General features: G+C 40.7%; 1 protein-coding gene across 1 annotated transcript in view; it reads right to left on the bottom strand.

Annotated features, from left to right (window-relative positions):
- Positions 1-12998: 12998 nt before the first annotated feature.
- LAMA3 (laminin subunit alpha 3) overlaps positions 12999-24194 on the bottom strand; it is a 318911-nt gene continuing 307715 nt past the window's right edge. The window contains exons 70-76 of the mRNA XM_036743735.1: positions 23333-23528; positions 21527-21670; positions 19350-19509; positions 19115-19245; positions 16597-16690; positions 14776-14895; positions 12999-13738 (exon numbers count right to left, since the gene is read on the bottom strand). Coding sequence (XP_036599630.1) covers positions 13593-13738; positions 14776-14895; positions 16597-16690; positions 19115-19245; positions 19350-19509; positions 21527-21670; positions 23333-23528 — 991 coding nt within the window. The 3' untranslated portion in view covers positions 12999-13592. The remainder of the gene's footprint in view (positions 13739-14775; positions 14896-16596; positions 16691-19114; positions 19246-19349; positions 19510-21526; positions 21671-23332; positions 23529-24194) is intronic.

Genomic DNA, 24194 nt, shown 5'->3' with positions numbered 1-24194 from the left:
GCTCATTTAGCGGAGCCCTTTCACTTTACAGATGAGGAAACAGAGACCCAAGGAGGTTAAATGACAAGTAGTAAAATCAGGATTTGAACTCAGGTCCAATAACTTTAGTTCAGTGCTTTGAGTTCTTTCCACCTTACCACATTATCTCCAACAATATTTATAACCACATAAGTTATAAATACCAATAATATATGTATATGTATATATATGTATATATATATATATATATATATATATATATATATATATATATATATATATATATAATCTGTATCAAATTGCTTACTGATTTAGGGAGGGCAAGTGGAGGGAGGGAGAAAATTTGGAACTCAAAGTTTATAGAAAATGAATGTTAGGTACGGCTAGATGGTGCAGTGGATAGAGCATTGGCCCTGTGGTCAGGAGGACCTAAGTTCAAATCCATCCTCAGAAACTCAATAGTTGTATGACCCTAGACATGTCACTTAACACCGATTGCTTACACTAAAAAATATTAAAAATTATCTTTGCATGCAATTGGAAAAAATAAAATACTATTTAAAATACCAATGATAGAAATGAATTATATTTTCTGGATTTGGCTTTAAAGTTTTTGTTTCTGCTACTTTAGTTCTCTGTTGTTTTTGCTTGTATTAGGTTCAGCTGCTTGGTAGATTTTTTTCTGCAAGTCAGTTATGTTATGTATTTATCTATCATGAAAGGATATTATTTCACTTTAAAAAGTAGTGACAATAAAATTAAGACAATTAAATGTAATTCTTAGTAATTTCAAATAATTACCTATAACCACTTGTCAGTTATTTTATTTTTTTAAAAGTTGCAGTTTTTAAAAAAATGAAATTATTATGCTGTACTTAGCAAAATGAATGATGTTGGGAAGTACAATAGCCATTATAGGACTTTTACCTTCCATGTAAAGATTATATAAATTCAACGATGTGCCCTTCACCCAAACAGCAAGTAGCACAATGACCCAGCTCACTGACTGATGGTGACAATGACAGGTGGTATCCTCAATGAGAATCCACAAATTTGGCCCCTTTTGAAACTGGCTAGCACAGTGCTGGATGTGGAGTCAGAAAGACTTCGCTTCAAATCCAGCCTTTGACACTCACTAGCTCTGCGATTCTGCTCAAGCCACTTAACTGCTCTGTGCCTCAGTTTCCTCAATTGTCAAATGGGGAGAATGATAGCATCGACTTCCCAGGGTTTAAAAAATGAGATGATATTTGTAAAGCAAACCTTAAAGCATTCTATAAATCCTAGTTATTACTATTATTATTATTCACTGCATTCACAGTCAGTTGGAATGAATCAACCATGTTAGTCTTGTTTTTATTATCTTTAATTTGAAGTAATTTTCACTAAAAAAGGGAGTGTATTTATATAGGAGTTACAATAAAAAATATCCAATAATTTTTGCCATTGTGTTATGTAACTACTCCCCAGTGCCGTCTTTTTCCCCCTTGGGGATTGTACCTGACAGCTTGGGAAACTTCATAACGGATTAATTTTCCTTTCATCTTTTTTATAGAATTAAAGTACTTAAGTGTAAATGAGAGGAGGATCTGAAAACCTTAAAAATCTTTGTTCCTTTGATCTTTCCTCCCCCCCTTACTTAGGGAGTTTTGCTCAAGAGGAAGGAGAAAGGTATGAAGGCAGCATGTGTACCTCATACTGTCTGACTACCAAATGATACTTGTTTTCACACTATGTTCCTTTCAGTCTTTTGTTATTGAAAATGCCAAAATGAAGATTCCCCCCCACCGTGATTAATATTTTATATTTCATCTCTTCTGCTTATGCTGTGCCTGATGTCCCAGACTAGACTTGGACAAGGTTAATTAAGTAGAATGTTTTGCTTCATAGGCTCTCTTTTCTCCCTGTTTTATCTTCTTGATTTAATCTTGGTTCCTGATCAGAGATCTTAATGCAGTTTCTAGTGGGCATGCTGCCAGGGGCAAGCGTAAGAGGGGAGGAGGAGGAAAGTTGATTAAGAAGTTTCCAGATCAATATGATAAACTTTTTAGGAGGAAAGTGTTCCCTTGGAATTTTTGACTATCCATGCTGTTCCCTATGAATGTTGTAGATGTGACTACTGGCACTTCCTTAAGCATACAAAAGACAAGGCCTCTCCATTTCCTGTGACATAACTTCCTTTTCCTGTCAGGAAACTCTTCCCACCACATGTGACTTAGGCTTCCCATGATGCAAGCAGGTCACATGGTATATTAATGGGTGGGAAAGATCTTCAAATCTAAATTGCTACTATACGAGGTTTGATGAGATTTAGGTCCTCCAATGGTCCATTTGTTGGTCACTTAGCCAACTGGTTCTCATTTTCAAAGTATCAATAGTTGTTAATGTTGACTATGTGACTCTTAGCACTATGTGCCCCCTTTTCTGACACTCCTTGCCCATCATTGTGTACATGGAAGGTGGCTGCACAGGACTAAAGGCCATTTTATCTTGTACATCTTGTTTGTACATAGTCATGTGCATGTTGTCTCCTCCATTAGACTCTGAACTTTTTGAAAGAAAGGACTGTCTTTTGCCTTTTCTTGTATCGCCGGCACAGGACATAGTGAAAAATGGTTGTTGGCTGATTATTTTTGCTTCCTTCCTCCATGTGTTGCCACGGATGTAGAATTCTTCATCAACTGTATAGTCTATTGACTCCGAGCCTCTCTGTTAGTCCTTAGGAAGAAGACATAGTCTGTTGTTAGGACCATATTTGAAACTCATGTGGTCCCTGCTGGAATAGTGTGCAAGGTTCCAGGGTGACCCTTCCAGCACAAGGAGGCATTGAAGTACAGTTATCCCAGGGGTGATGAATCTGTGGCCTTGAGGCCACATGCTGCTGAACTTTGTGAAGTTTGGATTCAGTCATAGGGCCTCACTTGAGGACCTTAGAGGGCCATATGTGGCCTCAAGGCCATAGGTTCCCCATCCCCATGAACTGGAATATCTATGTAAAATTTTTTGGCTCTCCCTCCCTACCAAAGAAGAAGTCTGAATTTTTTTCTTTTTTCTTTTATGGGGTGTTTACAGTAATTTATTGTAAAATTTGGGTTAAATATTTGGTCATAGGCTCTGTGCCATCTGCTGGCTTTCATGATTTGTCTGTGGCTTCCATAAAACTCCCCCAAAATTCCCATTTAATTTCTTATGCCAACCCATGATATGGCAAAGCTGTGATGGGGAAAGTCATGATGTGGAAGAGATAACTGTACATCTTTGTGGAGGGACTGGTCAATTTCTATTTTTGCATTTTACTGATAAAACTCAGGAGAAAGAGACAGAAAGAGAAATTCCAATTAAGACAACAACCAAATGTATTTAATATCTGGGAATTAACCTATCAAGACAAATGCAAGGCTTAAATAGATCTATAAAATACTCTTTATAGAAATAAAAGACCAAGATAACAAAGGGATAGTCAGTAGCTGTGACCTGCTGATATAGAACAAATGGCAATATTATTCAAATTACAGATTTAATCCATAAATTGCCAAAGGAATAGTCTTATTAGGCAAAATCATAATGTATGTCATCTGGAAAAATAAATAGTCAAGAATATTCAAGGGATATAATAAAAAATGTAGGCACAAGTAGGTCTTTGTGGTATGAGATCTCAAAATATACTGTAAAGTAATAAATATCAAAATTATCTGATCCTGGATAAAAAAAAACAACCAGAAAGATAGATCGATGGGATAGACTTGCTAAGCAAGACCTAGAAGAAATTTCCATAGCAATCTAGCCTTAATGTCCCTTGTTGCTGCTTAGGGGAAGGATGCTTTGGAACTGGGGGGCAAGAGAGGAAGGGACACAATATCATTTGGAAGCAGAGTTCAAGGTAATTGAGAAATGCAATGTTGGCAAGATGGTGGTGTGCCTCTTGTTGGTGGTGAGTGCCCTTAGCCCCGTTCTGCAATGGGTTTTCTATGGCCAAAAGAGGTCAGAGGTCCTTTTCAGGGACAAGACAGGACTGAAAAAAGCCCAGATTGTTATGAGTTCTAGTTTACATCAGAACCCACAATCTGTACCTCAGGCTGCGCTGAGATCCCACGTACAAAATTTTTGCAATTTTATTTGACAAATAGCACGTTTTTGCTCAACCCATGGAGGATGGTTTGGGGGAAAGGGTTTTAGATTCAGGGGTAGAGGGGTTGGGTTCAAATCCTGCCTCTGTAACTTGCTGTGTGACCTTGGGTAAATCCCTTAACATCATTGCACCCCAGTTTCCTCATTTGTGAAATGAGGAGGTTTGGCTAAGTGGAGCCAAAGGCTCCTTCCAGCTCTAAATCCATAACCCTATGATTCTAGAACTCTTGGTTTTGAAGCAGTTTTTGTGTTATGGGGAGGGGGGCAGGGCTTCCAGGGTTAAGGTAGCGAGTTTGCCACTACTTGGTAGATGGTTAATTATACATTGCTTATTTGTTTAGGAGAGAAAACAACTATGCAGTATTCAAGCTTTTTTTTTCTTCTGTGGAAAGCCAAATCCATTATGTCGAGATCATGTGGTTAGGGCTCACTGAACACAGCACATTCAAGAAAGGATTGGGATTTGCCAGTAGGTAATGTTTCCAAAGATGTTTCAGATTCAATAAATCCATAAATGAACACACCCCTTGATAGTGAGTCAGCACTGTTCCATAGAAAAAGGCAGAACTGAGAGATAAAAAGTTGCTGATTCTGTGAGAATCACAGAAAGCAGGGCATTTAGTACTTCTGCCCAGAAGGGCTTGCACAAACCAATAGGGTAAGTTTGGAATTCCTCAGGATGGGGATCCTCAGAGCTGAACAGACTTGGGTGTCTGTCAATGCTATCTAGTGGCTAAGTGGATTAACTCCAATATAGAAATTCCTGGTTCTATAAGAACTACTGGGTGAAAGAGAAAGCCATCTGGGGAAAAATTGGCTCCCATTAGAATCTTATACTGTATACCATAATAAATTCCAAATGAATAATCTAAATATTGAGAGATATGTCTCAAAATTAGCAAAACAGTCTGTACCTTTTATGATTACAGCTATCTTGTAACCAGATATAGAGGAAATCATAAAAGGCAGTATTAGTCACATCAGATGTGGTTTGGAGGAGATAGAGAAATCTTTGCACTCAATATCTCTGAGAGAAGTCTGTCACCCAAAGCTTACAGGGAATTAACACAAATCTCTAAGACCAAGAGCCATCTTCAGTAGTAACTAAAGGATATGAACAATTTTCATATGAAGAAATATAAATTACCACCTAAACCACCTAAAGTAATGTTCAAAATCACCAGTAATCAGAGAAATGCAAAATAAACAACCTCTAGGTATCACTTGCCACCCATAAAACTACACACTGCAATTTCTTATATTTAATCTTTATAATCTCCCTTCACCCCAGTCTCTAATAAAGTTGTCCTCTGACACCTCATTGGAGAGTGGAAGTGGCCCTGGTTTTGAAAGGCTTTTTTCAGCAGAACACAAACCCCAGTGAGATTCTACTAAATGGAAGAGGCTTTGAGCACAGACCTGGTGGTAGGTTATATATCTACCATTCAAAGATCAGCCTCCCTAAGTTTGGAAAGGCTTATCACCAGGTTGGATATAGGGTTACATGTTTTTTAGATGTAGCAAATTTCAAAGGCCATTTCCTAAAGTTGAAAAGGGTTTGTGATTTGTATTGGCAGAGAGAATACTCATACAGAGCAAAAAATCATAGATCCCTATGGGTTAGTACAGTACATTTTTCTGCACATAGTAGGTAGACACTTGATAATACTTGTAGAATGAATAAAGGGAAAAACCATTATGTGTAGGAAATGTGAGTCAGAGGTTTCATAATGAAAGTTTCTGAATCAGGGAAGTAAGAAGAAGCATGGGAAGACTTTTGCAAAGTCATAAGGCCTATTAGAAACAGGAAGTCAGCTGAGCATCATTCAGTCATTTTTTCAGTTGTGTCTAACTCTTCATGACCCCATTTGGGGTTTTCTTGGCCAAGATACTAGAGTGGTTTGCCATTTCCTTCTCTAGCTCATTTTTCAGATAAGGAAACTGATACAAACAGGGTTAAGTGACTTGCCCCTGGTCACATAGCTAGTAAGTGTTTAAGTCCAGAGTTGAACTCAGGAAGATGAGTCTCCAGGCCCAGCACTCTATCCACTGAGCCACCTTGCTGCCCCAAATCAGCTGAGCAAGACTTCAGTTAATGGCAGGAGAATAGAATATCCTTAGGGAAGAGGTAAAATGACCCAGATTCTGATTTTCCCAGAGAAACTACAAGGAGTGATAAACATAAGCTATGGACAATATTGATTATTGAAATGCCTTCAAGCTTGAACTCAGGTCCAGGGGAATGCAGGGCTTTTGCTCTAGGGCTACAGGTTACAGTTGTAAAACAAATTATTATGTTGTATTGTAAGAGTTTTTAAAATTCCTTTTTCCTCCATTATTATTTTGGGTCTAGCATGGCCACTTTTATTGTGAAGAAAGTCAAAATTGTAAGAGAAGCCACAAAAATCACAAAGTAGATGGCTGGGATTTTCCTGTGATTCTCAATTATTTTTATCAAGAAACAGAATGGTGATAAGATGATTTATAATACCTACCCTGCAGTTGTAAATTCTAGATTCCTCCCTTTTTAGTGATTTTTTTTCATAAACTGGATTGGATGTGATTTTCTTCTTAACTTTGTAATGCAAATCTTTACTTTCTCCTGGTTCTGGCAGCTATAATCCCAAAAGACTGTATTTTTTCATTATATTGAAGTATAATAAATCTGGGTTGTGCCTCCTAAATCTCTGAGTATTGATAGTTCTAGTTGCCAGGCTGTATCTACCGATGGATCTATGTTGCTGAGGCATTTCAGTTGTGTCTGACTCTTTGTGACCGCATTTGGAATTTTCTTGGCAAAGATACTGGAAGAGTTTGCCCTTTCCTTTTCCAGCTCATTTTACAGATGAGGAACTGAGACAAACAGGGTTAAATGACTTGCTCGGGGTCACTCAGCTAGTATGTGTCTGAGGATGGATTTGAACTCACAAGGATGTCTTCCCAATTCCGAGCCCAGGGCTGTATCCTCTGTGCTACCTAGCTGCCCAATGAATGCATGGGTATTTCCACAATAGCTCCTGGACTTCATGGCCAGTATTATATGGATGTTTAATAATTATAGCATTTATATACTATCTTGCAAATATTATCTCATTTGATTTTCAAAATAACTTGGGAGGAAGATGAGACAATTGACACCCTAGAAAGGTAAGTGATTTGTTTGTCAAAGGTCATACAGCAAATAGGTGTCTGAGGCAGGATTTGAACACAACTCTTCCTGACTCCAAGTCCACCGGTACTTCTCTCATCTCTACTCCTTTGATCTTTCCAGCTCACTGGATGTAACTTCTGCCACATGGAACTTTATAGAATCAGTCTCCTTTTCTGAACTGTCACTATCAGCATTTTTTTCTCCTGGTGTTTATTTTTATCATCTTCACAGACTGCTGCAAACCCAAGATATGACAAAACTGAGACAAGTTTCTCTTCCTTGTCATATGTTAGTTTATAAAAGGAACCAGATCTGAGATTGCACCTACTTTAACTTCCCATGTCCATGTTGATGAAACCAAAAACAAAACTAAACATCCATAGGCCAGAGATAAAGGGGACTATTCATGACTGAGCAGGTAGTGGCCCAATGAATAGAGCACAGGACCTGGAGTCAGGAAGACCTGAATTCAAATCCAGCCTAATATTTCCTAGTTGTGTGACTCTGGGCAAGTCACCTAACCTGTCTACCTCCATTTGCTCATCTCCAAAAATGGGTATCATGTTAGTATCTACCTCCCAGAGTTGTTATATTGAATGTGATAGTAGTAATAAGTTCAGTTCAGTTGTTTCTGACCCTTCATGACCCCACTTGGGGTTTTCTTGGCAAAGGTGCTGTAGCCATAATGGCTTTTGTTTTCTTTGAATGGCTCAGCTTGCCTCATTGAGCCTCTGGACACTGTGGCTTGCTCTTCCGGGGCAGGAGGCCCGGGGAGCATGCCGGGAGGCAGACGGCTTCCTGTGTGGGGAGTCATGGGGCTGGCTGAGGGGAGGTGTTAGCTCCAGAACCTGGTCTACCCTAGGGGGAGGAGCCAACTCAGGAACCAATCGGCCCTGGTCATTTGGGCGGAGCTTGATGATGTCAGAAACCCTATAAGAGGGGAGAGGACAGCTTGAAGATTCTTCCTCTCTTTCCTTTTCCGGTTGGAGCCAGAGGCAGTTACAACGACCGTTACAGAGGCAGTTACGACCGTTACATCGTCAGTTTCAGTTGCAGCTTCAGTTTCAGAAACAGACACAGCTGAGGCAGGAGCTGCCAGCAGCAGAGCTGATCTACGGGAGGAAGCTGAACAAAGACTTCAGTCCAGTGGGTAATCTTATTACCATCAAGGGGGAAACATGATTTTGCTTTACGCAATCATGTTTCTCTGTAGCCTCCTGGTTACTCTTTCAAGGCGTACCTATTGGGCCTGGAAGATTATGACCAACATATCAAAATGGGGCTTCTGGTTCATGGGTTGGTTACTGTGGAGCCTAAATAAATGTTTTGATTCTTCTGCCTTCTACTTTGAGAGTTTCTTCTATCCGGCGATTCCGAACCTTTCAGACATGTTTATGATCTTCTTTGAGATTATAAACTCTGCCCTCCTGATACATTTGGCGTCACGAACAGGATCGCTAGGTATAAGATCTCTATTTAGAAGCAGAACAATTCCAGAGGAGGAGATAAATATCCCAGGATGGGAGGATCCATTTTATTCCTCCCTAGCAAAAGAATTGGCTAAAAAAGCTGGACCCTGTGAAAACTGGGAACCAAGGCTACGGAAAGGAGATCCTAGGGATTTGGAAAAGTGTTTACGAGAAGTTGGGATTCAGTCAGGGGCATCACTATCTAGGCAAAGCTGGATAGTGTTATCAGCCTACCGGCTAGTATACGAAAGATTGAGATTAAGTGAAAGACATGGGGGCACTCCTACCCCACAGGAAGAAGGGAAATCTCAGATAGCAGAAGACCAAACTGACTCAAATGAGAACTTTTCTATTAATGTGGCTAAGAGCAACAGGAGACCAAAAAAGCCCAGAGTGCATTTCAACCCAGCCCAGAAAGAGCCGGCTGAGGCACAAAACACTACTGGGGTTCAGGATGTGCCTCACACAGAGAATAGGAGATGGTTAAATGATCAGACAAGGGCTCGACCCATACAAAGGAGGAAGACAGAAACCCGAGGTGAAGATTCAGTTACAAGGGAAATTCAGGAAGATTTCTCACCGCAAGAGGTCACAGATATTTTGAGTAGATTCAGCCAAAGAATAGGAGAACCATTGATATCTTGGATGGTAAGACTCAGTGATCAAGGGGCCGGTGGAATATCAGTAGATGGGACAGACTGCATGAGATTCATAGGTATCAGCCATGATCCTCTAGTTCAACAAGCTTTTAGGGAACATCATCAGCAAGGAGATGGTGATAGCAGGACTACTCTGTTGGCATTAGCCGCTGTGGGATGCAATAAGAGATATGATACTGATTCTATGTGGCCCACTGAGCACAGACCCTGGTATTCACTTAGAGATTGTATCATGAGACTAAAGGAGGAGGTAATGAAGACTGCCATTATGACAGGAACTGCAGACAAATATTACAATGATTCAATGGAACTGCCTCATAGGAATTTAATAATTAGGACAGCTCCCCCTGCTTATAAACAACTAATTTTGAATTTATTGCTTGGAGAAGTAGGGAGCCGTCTTACAACAGTGATAAATAAGATTTTACAGTTATATGACTTAGGTGACTGGGGAAGGGATAGATCTCCTCGAGAGAGAAGAGTGTATAACCAGCAAACTTGGCGCCAAAGGAGAGTAACAAGGAAAGAAATGTTTACTACTTTATTGAGAGCAGGGGTAGGTTTTGAAATGATAGATGGAATTCCAACCAATGAATTATACAGAATGTATAGAGGACTTGATAACACGAGAAATAGGGAAATAAGAACTGCTCCTGCAAGCCCACAAGCCACTCAGAGTGAAGGTGACCTTGTGTGATTAACGGATGAAAACTTGTACATTTGGGGAAAGGCTGGGAGGACAATCTTAGTCTATATCTAGGGTGGGATCCTCTTGGCTTCCTCATTATGTTCCTTTTGAAAAGAAACATTTCCCACCTGAGTTTGGCTCTGATGTTGGATCTTTGCATAACTGAAATCTCAACCAAACTTGAGATGATTTTATTTGAAGAATTATAGTCCATACTTGACTATTCTTTTTGTCCTTTGTTTTGGCTAACCTTGTTGCTAGTTTTGTTTCCTTCAGGCTTAAGCACCCTGCACTTTCCGGTGACTGCCTAAGCATGTAGCATTCTTGGAATTCCTGCCAGCTCGTTAAAGAAATGACCTCTGGAATGGGACTTTTTGGGGGCAGGGCCATCTCTACATCCAATTTCAGCATGAAGAAGCTATGGAAAATGAGACCTTCACCCCTCACCCCAAGATTTTGAGCCCCAATCGTTCAAGGGGGGTGGAAATGATGATAGTGTTCTGTTTACTTATTTTGTGTTATCCTTGCTGTGTTGTTTTATTGTTATGATATTATTGATCCTATGTAATGGATACAAGGATTTAGGGGTGGACATTTGAATTATTAATAATTATTTTGGGGATGATTGATTGAAGAGATTATTTTGCTGGGATCTAGGGGTGGATCGCATTTGAATCGTAAACCAATATTTAGGAATGTCACCAAATGATATGTTTTGCTTTATAATGAATGATATGTTTTAGTTTCCTTTGTAATTGAATCACAATGTATGTTCTAGGATACATGGCTGATTAGATTATGTATCCTATAACAAGGGGTGGAGTGTAGCCATAATGGCTTTTGTTTTCTTTGAATGGCTCAGCTTGCCTCATTGAGCCTCTGGACACTGTGGCTTGCTCTTCCGGGGCAGGAGGCCCGGGGAGCATGCTGGGAGGCAGACGGCTTCCTGTGTGGGGAGTCATGGGGCTGGCTGAGGGGAGGTGTTAGCTCCAGAACCTGGTCTACCCTAGGGGGAGGAGCCAACTCAGGAACCAATCGGCCCTGGTCATTTGGGCGGAGCTTGATGATGTCAGAAACCCTATAAGAGGGGAGAGGACAGCTTGAAGATTCTTCCTCTCTTTCCTTTTCCGGTTGGAGCCAGAGGCAGTTACAACGACCGTTACAGAGGCAGTTACGACCGTTACATCGTCAGTTTCAGTTGCAGCTTCAGTTTCAGAAACAGACACAGCTGAGGCAGGAGCTGCCAGCAGCAGAGCTGATCTACGGGAGGAAGCTGAACAAAGACTTCAGTCCAGTGGGTAATCTTATTACCATCAAGGGGGAAACATGATTTTGCTTTACGCAATCATGTTTCTCTGTAGCCTCCTGGTTACTCTTTCAAGGCGTACCTATTGGGCCTGGAAGATTATGACCAACATATCAAAATGGGGCTTCTGGTTCATGGGTTGGTTACTGTGGAGCCTAAATAAATGTTTTGATTCTTCTGCCTTCTACTTTGAGAGTTTCTTCTATCCGGCGATTCCGAACCTTTCAGACATGTTTATGATCTTCTTTGAGATTATAAACTCTGCCCTCCTGATACAGGTGCTGAAGTGGTTTGTTGTTTCCTTCTCCAGTGGATTAAGACAAACAGGGTAAAATGACTTGCCCAGGGTCACACAGCTAGTAAGTGTCTGAGGCTGGATTTGAACTCAAGAAGATGAGTCTTCCTGATTCCAAGCCCAGTGCTCTATCTACTGTGCAGCCTAGATGCCCTTAGCCAACTTTAACATGTTTGCTAAGTACTAGATGTTAGGTAGAAGAATTATTGATAGAACTTTTCAGTCTGGAACTTGGAACTGTTCCTTCTGCAGGGTCACTCTCCTTTATGCTTTTTGAATTACATGGAAATTTGCTTATACACATTCTCAATCTCCCTTTAATCTGCTTGAGTAGAAATAGTTCAGTTAGTTGGTAGCTCACGGACAGTTAGACTTTTACTTGTCTTTTAAGAAAGTTAACTTAGACCTACTTTATATGGTCAGTATATGCCAAAAGCACTAGCTAATAAATCCTCCCATTTCTGACACCTTTCCCTCCATCCCAGTAACCTCTTCAGTCTCTGAGGCTGGGTTCTTTCCAAATTCAGCATGGCCTCTCTATTCCCAGAGGCATTCAATGGGAGGAAGGATGGGTTTCTCTGTGTTCTAGCAACTTTTTCTGATTCTTCCCTAGATATATCCTTCACTTTCCCTCTATATTTAAATAGCAAGGAGTATTTATTATACCCTCCCTATAATCAGGAACAATGGTTAAGCACTGAAGATACAAATACAAGGAAAAAAATGTTTCTGCCCTTAAGGAGCTTACATTTTAATGAGGAAAGGCAAGTTTTCAGGGAGAGTTGAAAAAGAGGGTAGGGAGGAAAGGTACCCTCAGAAGCATTGTGATAAAGAAGTACACCCAGGAGAGGAATGAAGCATAGATGGCCTGGGCCCATCCCCAAAATGGAGGTATCAGAAGGAATTCACTGATGGGAGAAGGGGATCAGCATGGTGGGATGTTCCAGGGTGAGCAGCCCTAGGCCCTAAGAGAAGTTTCAGAGGGAGAAGGAAGCTTCATTTGGTGACAAAATCTAGAGAGTCAGAAGTACAGCTGAAAGGAGAACTATTCTTTTAGTAAGAACACACCCAAGTAACCATTCCTGATTTACCACAAATGGGTGAGTACAACTGCGAAGAATAGGCTGTGACCTGGGGCTTCCTGTTAAGCCCAATACTGCCCAGCAAAGCATCATTTTGATGATGACTGGGCAGAATTTCAAGTTGGCATTTCCATTTGTCATCCTTCTACTATCCCTTAGATAAGTTATTTTGGCCACAGCCCCCAAATAATGTCAATATGTGATTGTAGTCAGAACCAGAAATTTTGCTTTATACCTCTTTAATGTCCTTAGGGTCCTGAGAGTCTTATGACACAAAGTCATGTATTTGTTACAGGTAAACTACTGAACAGTAAGCATACAAATTAGTACAATTAGATCTTTCTGGTATAATTTTGTGCTAATGTTATGTAAAACATCAGAAAACTGGAAGGGTATGTTGCATTTATTTGGCCCCATAAATTATGACCTTGTGTAACATGTGCCAAAATTTCACTTTAAAGTGCTTCAATTTCCATTAATGTTATTTTTTAACAAATAAGAAATTATGTTCTATTTTATAAACATACAGTATTTTGCTCATCTTTACAAATAAACAACATTTTTATATAAAATACACATGAATGTCAAAGATTTGTACAATGCCAATAAGAGAGGGATGTATGGGGCCCTCAATAAGCATGAGATTGGCCGTTAAGTTACTTTGGACAACATTTTGATTCAGGAATTATTTTGAAAAGAGTGGAAAATGTGTGTATCTTGGAGTCAGTATTCAAGAAGGTGAATTCCATGCCATTCAGGACCTTGGACGGCTCTATCCATAGCTATCAAGCTTTCATTCCAAGGGCTTTCTCATTATGCACATCATTGGTTAGAGTTAGTGGACAGGACAGCCATTCAGACTGACAGCTCCCTGGACTTCTGAGGCCTTGGTGACAGAGACAGCTACGTTGTTGATCGTGACCTTCTTTAGGCAGCCAAAGAAGGGTTTTTGTACAGGCAGCCTCAGCGTCATCAAGTTGGCTGAGAGAAGAAAGAGAGAGACACTTAAAATATGACCTGTATGGTTAAAATAACAGATAGGGCAAACACTGTATTTTAAAAATTTCTTCAGATTCTTGTAGGAATTAAAAAACAGGACTAAAAAATCATCCAGTCCCTCTTCTCCCTGACCCTATGCAGGATATTCCTAAACTACATGCTAGTAAATTGAGATCAAGCTGATTCTTTAAGGTCTTCAAGGAAGGCACATCAATGTTTTATAACTTCTGCCCTAGGCTAAGTTTAAGGGCATGGAATATAAAGCTGATACCTAACCTACTTTTGGGGACAAATAAACTCATCAGGAGAGCAGAGAGATATTTACAGGCATTTAATATTTATTTTGATGATTTGTGCCATTATTTCTAGCCATCCTAGGAATCAGAGAACTGAGTTCAAATCCCACTACTTATGCCTACAATCTGTGTGTCCTGGGAAAAGTCCCTTAACCTTCCCAGGCCTCAGTTTTTTCACCTGTAAAATGAGAAAGCTGGGCCACATGGCCTCTGAGGTCCCTTCTAATTTCTAGCTCTCAGAGCCCGTGATCCCTTATCTTGCCTACGTTCGGCTTGCCTTAGTCTCCACAATGCTCACCAGCTTGCTAGTGGAGAGCAGATGATGGAGAAGGAAGATCTCTTTTCTTTCACTTCTCTCCTCAATCCTCTGTTCTAATCAACATGCTAAGTTAATTCAGCTTCTTATGCGGCTTTGAAAGGTACCTAGAGAACTGTCCAAATGAGGCAGGGGTCAGTAGCAGCAGCTATTTGAACCAGCAAATACAAGGGCTCCAGCGGCATCACCCCAGCTCCCAAATGGGCCTGTTATACTGATACTTTGGGTCCTTGATTACAAAGATGCCTCAAGATCTCCAAGGCCCCAAGCCCAAGCATTCCTGAGAAAACCAGCACATAGCTGCTCTTGGCATCTAGTCGCCAATCCATAAATCTAGTAACTGGATTTGATGTGATTGTCTGAGAAGGTTAAGGGAAACCGATGTAATCAGTCTGAAGAATAGTCACCTGGAATGCCTCCCAAATACAAAGGCTGCTGGATGCTGGCCAGCAGGCTAGGCAGCTCTCCAGTCTTGTAACGGCTATCTGTGTCCACGTCGAGCTGCAGCAAATTCTCCTTTAGAATGACTGTGTGGAAAATGAAGTCAGTCAGTTACGCTCCTTCCCTGCAGTGAGATTTCCCCACGTCTGTGGAGCTATTTGAACTATGACATCAGTTTGGCCTGTACATGTGTTTATTTATACTTGTCCTGTGGAAACATGGTTTTCAATAGCTGATTCCAAATTCATCCTGTCACAGAACATAGCTCTGTGTAAGCTGCTGAAGCCCATTCCCCAACCCAAACAAACACTTAGCCCATGTTAATAATTTCATAATTATAATGTTATCACAGAAGGCCCCTTTAAGCTAATAAAAATACAAAAGATCTTAACTTTAAACATCAAAGAGATTGTTAGCATAAATTCATACTTATATGTGTATATGTATGTGCAGAGAGGCAGTATAGCATAGTGGATGGACAACTGGCCTTGGAGTTAGAAAGATCTGGATTCAAATTCTGGTTCTGCCACTTTCTGGCTGGGTGACCTTGGGCAAGTTATTTAACCTCACAGGGTCCCAAGCCATTCTCTGACTTACAGAGCAGGCACTGACTTAATTGGTAGAGGAAAAGACTCACAAGGAACTCTCTATCATGATGAAAGCACAGGGTAAAATATACGAATATGCATGTATACATACATTATGCACGTATATATGCATGTACATGTGTTTGTTTACATATTGTGCACATGCAGGGGTTTGAAGACAGTGCCCACTAGTGACAACATCTTACATTTTTGTAGTGCTTTAAGTAAGTGGACCAAAGGCGTTTCTCACAACAGTCCTGAGACCTAGGCAGTGTAAGTATCTGTTGGCCCCATTTTGAGGCCACTGAAGCCCACTGAACTGTCAAAGCTGTGAATTAGAACCCTGATCCTTGTTTCCAAGAGAAGGCCACTTTCCACAGCCACACACTTCCATGAACTAATGTTGCCTGTGTTGTTTTTCTTTTCTTCTTCTCTCTTCTTTTTTTTTGGAGAGGGGAAGGCAGAGCAGTTGGGGTTAAGTGACTTGCCAAGGTCACATAGCTAGTATGCCAAGTGTCTGAGGTCGCATTTGAATTCAGTTCCTCCTGACTCTAGGGCTGGTGCTCTACTCACTGCGCCACACAGCTGCCCCATTGCTTTTCTTTTCAGCCTAAGGATTTGCTTGTTTATTTAATTGCCCTCATTAAGCCCATTCAAAAGGTATTTTTTAAAGCAAAAAAAAAGCCCACCCCAACATTCACCCACAGGAACACATAGCTGATTTGGTGTTTGGTGAGGAGAGCGTTGGCTTTGATGTCAAAAGACCTTCATTGTAGCCCCAGCTCTGAAGTTAATTAGCTGTGTAATGGAGGACAAGTCAATTCATATTCCTAAACCTTGTTTTTCTAATCGGTAAAATAGGGATTATAAATCTTGTACTGCCTGCCTTAGAAGATTTTAGTGAGAAGTCCATATAAATGTGAGCTGTCCTTTGAATCCACTTGCCAGGTTCAAATATCATATTAATGTGATAACAGACAAGGGAAATAGAGTTCTTAAGTCATATACACATTTTAGAGGCTTAGAGCAGATCTATCTTAGAACAGAGATACAGTTATTAACTTCCTCATTGCTGGCAGGCATTGACCGCCAGTATTAGCATTAACTAAAAAAGGTCCCAAATGTTTACTTCCTTTAAAAAGTTTGGAAACAGTCCATTTTGAAATGGGAAGTCATTTTTCCTAGCATCTGCTACCATACCTGCCACAGAGTGCCACTGTCCATCACATAGAGACTGCTTTGGTGCAACTGATATCAGCATCTCACCAGCCCCACTGTCCACAGAAGCAATGACCTGAAACACACAAGGACTTTTTCCATGAGTTCTTCCAGGAAGAGAAGAGGTTTTCCTAGTTCTGTCCCTCATGCCCCATTCATTCCACTGACATTCCCTAGGAACAGCCTGGGTGTTGAGCACATAAGAGTGATCACAACGAATCTACAACTTGTGCTCACTGCTCCCATTGCATATTCCTGATTATCCAAAGCTAAATGAGATGCCTCCAGTGCCAAAGAATGACCAATGATGCAGAGCAGTAATGTCGCTCATGTCCAAACTCTTAAGATGTTTTTATTTGCTATTCAAATATGATTGGTAAATATTAGTGATCAGTAAATTAGATGAAAAGGCCTTCCTGCAATTTATACAGAAGTACATCTGGCTTTGCATCTGTCAGGGGGTGAGCTTTGACAGGGGAAAGGTGTTGCTGGCTGGGGCACAGGACCTGGTGCAAGGGCTGGGTAGCCAGCTGGATAAAAATGACAAAAGAATACCTTGCATTTTTATGGTATCTTTGAGGAAATTAAAAATGCTTTCTAGGCATTACTAATGGCACAACAAATTTCCAAGTGAGGAAAACTGGGTGATATTTACATATTATTTACATAAAATCTGCGCACAATTAGATGATGTGGCCTTTTCTGGCAGTGTTTGAACTAAATGAAACTATGTCATTGTCTTCCTTCAAGTGGAGAGTTCTTGATTTTCCTTGTGGTTCATCATTTCACATCCAGCAGCTTTCCCAGCTGGCCCAGGGTCACACAGAAAGGTCACTCATCGCTAGGGGAACGAGGGAGCCCATTACATTTTTGGACAGATGCCATTACTGGGACATTTTTCATTACAGCAAATCTAAATATGTGTCTTTGCAGATTCTACCCATTACGCCTAGTTTTGCCCTCTGTGACCAGACGGAGCAAGCCCGATTTTGTGTGACAAAATACTCGAAGACAGCCATGATCTCCTTCCTTTCATCAAGCTTCCTTTTCTCTCTCTAGTTCCTTAAACTGATTACCTTTGACTCTCACGCTCCACATCCAATCAGTTGCCAGCTATCGACAATTTTGCCTCCACTAACAGCATCTGCTTTTCTGCGGTCACATGGCTTACACCCTAGTTCAGGCCCCTAATAATAATGGCTAGCAATTATATGGTACCTACTGTGTGCCAGGCACTAGCTAAGCGCTTTACAAATATGATCTTATTTGATCTTCACAACAACACAGTGAGGCAGGAGTTGAGATAATCCCCATTTTATAGTTGAGGAAACTGAGGTTAGATGACTCTCCCAAGGTCACATAACTAGTACCTGAGGCTGGATCTGAATTCAGGTCTTCTTGTCTGCAGGCCAGCCCTTTATCCACTCTGCCATCTACCTGCTCCCATTACTCATGCCATCCTACCGGCTCCTAATTAGTTTCCTTCTCTCAACTCTCTCATCTAATCCACCCACCTCCACAAAGCTGCTAAGCGATATTCCTGAAGCACGGGTGTCTGCCCGCAGCATTCCTCTCCTCTAAAAGCTTCACTGGCTCCCTACTGCCTCCAAGATAAAATAAAACCTCCCTTGTTTGGCATTTAAAGGCCTTCACAACCCTGATAGACATCATTCACTTTCAAGTAGTCTCCATCCCAAGCTGGGCTGCTTGCTGTACCTCACACATCATTCCATCTCCTTCCTACATGCCTTTACACAGGTTGTCCTCCATTTCTGGAAGGTGTTCCCTCCTTCCTTTCACCTGTTATAATCCTGAACAGTCCTTCCTTCCCCCACCCTGCAAAGCTCAGCTCACGTACTGCCTTCCACACAAAGCCAGTCCTGATCTCTGCTAGCTACTAGAACTCCCTTGAAATTTCTTTGTATTCGCATTGTATATATTTTTATTTACTTATGTGTATACATTGCATTCCATCTCCCTGCTGCCCCTGAGAAAGCAAGCATCTCCTTGCAACCAGGGATTGTTTGTTTCTGTTATCACATCCCAGGCACCTAGCACAGCGCCTTGAACAAAAAGCATGCTTAATAAAGGTCTGTTGATTGGCCAGTTGCTCATAGTGCATGTTGGTTACTGTCCTCCAGACCGTCTCCAGCTTATCAATGCTGTTCCTAAAATGCGGTCCCCAGAGCTGAACCCAAGAGCAGTGGGGGTGATTTTTTGAGTAAGGGTGGGATATAATTATAGTAGTTCACGAGCAGGTTCATTTTACTGACTTATTATAAAGGGATTATTATCCCCGCTTCATAAGTGAGGAAGTGTGGCACATGAATATTAAGTGATATGATAAAGATAAAGTAGTTCCCTAAACTCCAGAGCTATTACTCTGTCCTCTCCTACATGCTTGTCAATCACAGCCTTGGGGAAATGGGCTCCAGCCTTATCCATAGCCAGTGCTTCCCATTCCAATTCCTATTGCAATGGAAATACAGCTATCACTCACCTTTCCTTCCTCCATATAAACACTTAAATGCTTCCCAGCTTGTCTTCCAAAATGCATTAAGATTCCACTGAGGCTTCTTGGACGAATGCTGACAACTATTTTAAATTCCTCTCCCTGCATCCAGGAGTCATCTTTTAAAAATAAAAATAGTTAGAACTGTTTATCAAAATGCTCAAACAAAAAGGAGGGTGAACTCAAGACTCAGAGACAGAAACTCCATTCAGTTGTTCCTTACCAAAGCTGATGTGCCCTCCTTCTTGGGAGAAATACACCCCTTTCTCAAGAGGGCCACCCAAACAGGGGGTTACCCCAAAGTTTTGAGAGGGGGTGTCCAAGGCCTTTCCATCCAACTGAAAGTTCCTCAGGCATCCCACAAAACTGCTTTTGGGGAGGCTCTGCAAATGTTTGGAGAAAAAAGGGAACTTTAATTAGAGGAAATAAACAGCTTTAAACAGCATATGTACGTAGATGAGCGAAGGAAAGGCCAAGGATGGCTTATTAGAAAATAAGGGATGGTTGGGCTTGGCTGAAGGGAAGAGTCTGCCTTTTCTCCTTCCATATATAGATAAAATATGTATATACTATGCATATGCAATCCATGTGTGTATACATATGCAATCATATATATCACTATATACTAGATGGACATGCATATGCATAAATATATGTTCCTACATGTAGGTGTGAATATATATATATATCTATGTATATACGACGAACACATTTAGAGAGATATACAAACACATATAACATATATACCACTATATATATGATATATATATAGAGCATACAAGCACAGTTATACAACTGTGTGCGTATTTTCCATATACGATATGTGTGTATATATGCATATGTACATGCTACAATATATACATACATCCTATATAGAGTATAATATACACAAGCACATTTATACAACTGTGTGCATGTTTTCCCATATATAAACACGTATGCGTGTAGTTACACACATACATATGTACATACATACATGTAAGTATACATATATACACACACAACAGGGAGGTGAGATGTGCAGCAGGAGAGACCTCTGTCTTACAGTTTTCACACCTGTCACCTCACTTCCTTGAAGGCACAAAACATGTTCTAGATTTTTTTCTGATTGAGTTAAGAGTTTAATGAAAGGCAGTTCTGGTGTATGAAAAGGGGCCAGTGAATCACAAAGTTCTAAAAATATGATCAAGGGGAAAGCTGCTAACCACATCATCAAATGCATCAAGTCCTGATACTTCATAAATGTTCCACAATTAAATTAGAAGGCAAGTGAGGATATTATGCACCACTGCGATAGTTTGAATTATTGAGAAACACTCATTAAACCCAGTGGGTGCCTGTTGTGAAGAGAGTTAAATGCAATTCACAGACATTCACTTGCACTAACCCCATTTTTCTAATGAGGTCAACAAGTAATATGGCCTATCTTGTGACGGATGTTGTGATCTATCTAAAAAGGATTTAATTAATAAATAGACAAATAATAATGGGCTGAATTAAAGAAGAGCAAATGATCTTAGGGGCACGCTGTTTATTCGATCCTTCACCCAGAATAGGCGCTAAATAAATGTTGCACCGGGTAGAACAAACATTCACAGTCAGATAAGGCACCATGGAGGATGGACTTGCAGTGGAAAGGGCTGCACTCTGGAAGAGTGAATTCCCATTTATAGGAGCTCTTCAAGGGGAGGTTCAATGATGCCATGGTGGGGGAGGGTGTGCGTGTGTGCGTATGTGTGTGTGTTTTGCAGAGCGGTTTCTCCTTTAGGTGTGGGCATGGCTTAGTCCAGATGAACTCTGAAGTCCCTTTCTACTCTGAAATTCTGCAGCAATTTGGTATCAATGTCAGAGACAAGATACATTGTACTGCTAAGGACAGACAACTGGTTTGAATCCCTATGGCATAAAAAAAAGTTCCTATGACTTAACTTCACTCACTGAATCAGTCTGTATTTCAAATCCATCAGGATTCAGATTCTTGTGGCTGAACACAATTTAAAATTAATTATGCAATAATGATCCCTATGGGCTGACTATAATATTTAGTAATTAAGGGCCCCAAGGTGACCCAGCATGATGTGCTGAACCAGTGAGCTATGGACAAGCTATGAAGAAATCTTTATTCCATTCCTGCATATCCTGGAGTGAAGACAGTAAGAATTCCAGCTAGCATGGCCATCATGGGAAGATTGGTCTCTGTCAATTCAGTCTGGGTCTTATAAGCTCCTTAGGAATGCTGAGGGATGAAGAAAGAACTTCTCTGGGAGTAGAATTTGGGGTTTCTGGGTATTAAGTAGATTTAAAAAGCAACAACTCAGCAGTCTAGAAGTAAGGCATCCTATATCATGATTATGGTTACAACTCCACAGGTGGAATATTTTCATCCCTTCATGTATTTACCTTCAGTTTCACCCTAGGAGAGGCCCCCAGGTAGATCAACATCGGTTTGACAGGAAAGATAGAATTTCCAGTCAAGCTTCCTTCCTGGGCCTTTAGACCATCTATGACAAGATGGGCTTTCCTTCCCTCATGCCCAAACATGACCTTGGAGAGAAAGAAAACATTCAGATTTAGATTCCTCTTTGACTGGGTATAGTTGAAGCTGAACTCTGCCACTGGTGACTAGAATCAAAAAGAGAAGAACTTGACTCTGGTGGCACTTCAGCCAGTTCAGCGGTGGGACTTGGCCATTGTCCCCACAACCAGTCAGTGTCAAAGCTATGACTGGAACCCCAGGGTCCTGAGGCCAGCTCTGGTCTCTTTTCATTCTGCCATACTCTCATGACATTATGCTTTCTTGTAAGAGAGGCTATGGGGTATGAGGACCGAGATGGATGTCAGGAAACCTGGCTTCTAGTCTCAATTGACACCAACTAGCAAGTCATAAAACTGGGTCTTAGTTTCATCTTCAGGAAGAAGATGGTTGGAGTAGATGATGTCTCTTAGGGGTGTACTGGTAAATGCTTAACAGCTGGTATTTCAACTCCACCCTCCCCTCCCACATATGTATGACACACTTTTAAATTTAATCTGCATTATTAATCTGCATTTTTCTCCGTCACTTAATCTTAAGGCTAGACAATAAACAAAACAATAAATCAAAGCCTCATTTGTACTGTTTGCTGCTTTTCCGAGAGGGTGAATGCTCCCGCAGAAAATATAACAATTGGCTCTCATAAATTGGTTTGAGTTGGCTCCAGGGTACTGACATTAACATTTTATACAACTAGAAATCGAGAGAGGCCTTACATGATAAATGAGATTATGAAAGCAGCCTGAATGGGGAAGAGGAGAGGGTCTGGGAAGCTGTGGGGAGGACATCTCAGGCAGAATAGGGGTACAATTGGATGAAGAAGATATTAATCAGTTTGCTTAGATGGAGGGGTAATAGCCAGCTTGGAGAAGCACTGGATGTGGATTCAGGATAAGGATGTAGCTTGGCACCATGGACAGAGTTCAGACTTAGAATCTAGGGGACCTTAGTTCAAATCATACATCTGACACTTACTAGCTACGTGACCATCCGCAAAGTCACTTAATCTTCCTAATCTCACACTTGCCACCTAGAAAATGAAGGGGTCGAACTAGATAATCTCTAAGGGTCTTTCTGGCTCTACATCTATGAGCTTGTGATCTCACACTTTGAGTTATGTGACTAGGGGCATAGCACTAACTTCTAAGACTCGGTTAACTCATCTGTAAATTGGGGACAATGAGGCCTGTAGTATCTGCCTCTTAAGTGTGGTTTTAAGCAAGATAATTTATGTAAATCACTTTGTAAAAACTTAAAAGTTCTATATGAATGCCAGCTACCATTATTACAATTATTATGATGATGATTATGACCTAGGGATCTGGAAAAGACCAGGGAGGCAGGGTAACACAGATAAATAAATAAGGGAATAAAAAAGTTCATTCTGTCTTGGTGTCTTTTATAACATTATATTTTATAAGCTACTCAGTATCAAGAAAAAGTTGCATAGATACAGTGTGTTAAATATTTAAAACAATGACTGTATGGGAAGGTGTAATATTGCCTCTTACTGGTCCTTATCAGGCCTCTAGGCATAGGACCTATACCCAGAGGTGGATTCCTGCCTTTATTTTTCTCTCTTAAGCACATTGGGTCTGTGAAGGGTGGTGTCCATAGTGCACACTTTTCAGTAGTTTGGGCTGTGAGTTTTCCACTGTTATAGCAGCTCTTACCGTGTGCCACTTCCCATCATCGAATTTCTCTTTGGTTTTCAGTCTTAATTTCTTTCCTTCTGCCCTCACCAAGAAGATAATACGTCCCTTTGACATGTAAAGCACCATAGAGGAGGAGCTCTTACTCCCCACAAAAAACATCAGTCCTGAAGCACTAGAAGTTGTCTGCATATCCACAGCAAACTGTGACCTGTAACTGAAGGAGACAAAGAGCCAAAGACCGAGTATGAAGCCTCTTGCTGCCACTCATAAATGGAAGAAAACCAAGAGAACAAAGGGGAGGCCAGAAAGAAGCACAGACAAGCCAGGTAGCTTTGAAAACTATCATTCACCCAAAAAAGGAAACCAAGCTGTACATAATAGAGATCTGAATTTTCATGTACAATTTTCTTTTATTCTGTTCTACTATACATATATGCAAATATTCATTTCATCTGGTATTTGTTAAGCTCAGAATGAAGGGAAATTTTGTTAGGAAAAAAAATAATTTGTAGAATCTTTCAGAAAATGAGGTGCAGAAAGAAGAGACTTGCCCCAGGTCACGTATCCGACCTTTCCCATATTCTTCGGAGTCATCCTAGAGGAACTCTTCCCAGCTCGAGTGCTGCTATTTATCTGCTCTCCCAGCAAGTTGCAATGAAATTTTATGGTGAGATTTAGCTAGATGCATAATCATATATTGGATAGCAAGGTAGAATTTTTATGCCCCTAAATATATGTATCACTTTTTATATATGTTCACAAAAGGGTGAGTGAGAAGAGGCTGGAGGTTAATAATTAGCATTCACATAGCACTTGCAGGGGTTCATAGTGCTTTATAAATATATGATTTTTATCTTCAAAACAATTCCAAGAGACATGG

This window comes from Trichosurus vulpecula, chromosome 1 (genome assembly GCF_011100635.1).
Source record: "Trichosurus vulpecula isolate mTriVul1 chromosome 1, mTriVul1.pri, whole genome shotgun sequence".
Taxonomy (NCBI): domain Eukaryota; kingdom Metazoa; phylum Chordata; class Mammalia; order Diprotodontia; family Phalangeridae; genus Trichosurus; species Trichosurus vulpecula.
This window is presented reverse-complemented; position numbering and strand designations above follow the sequence as displayed.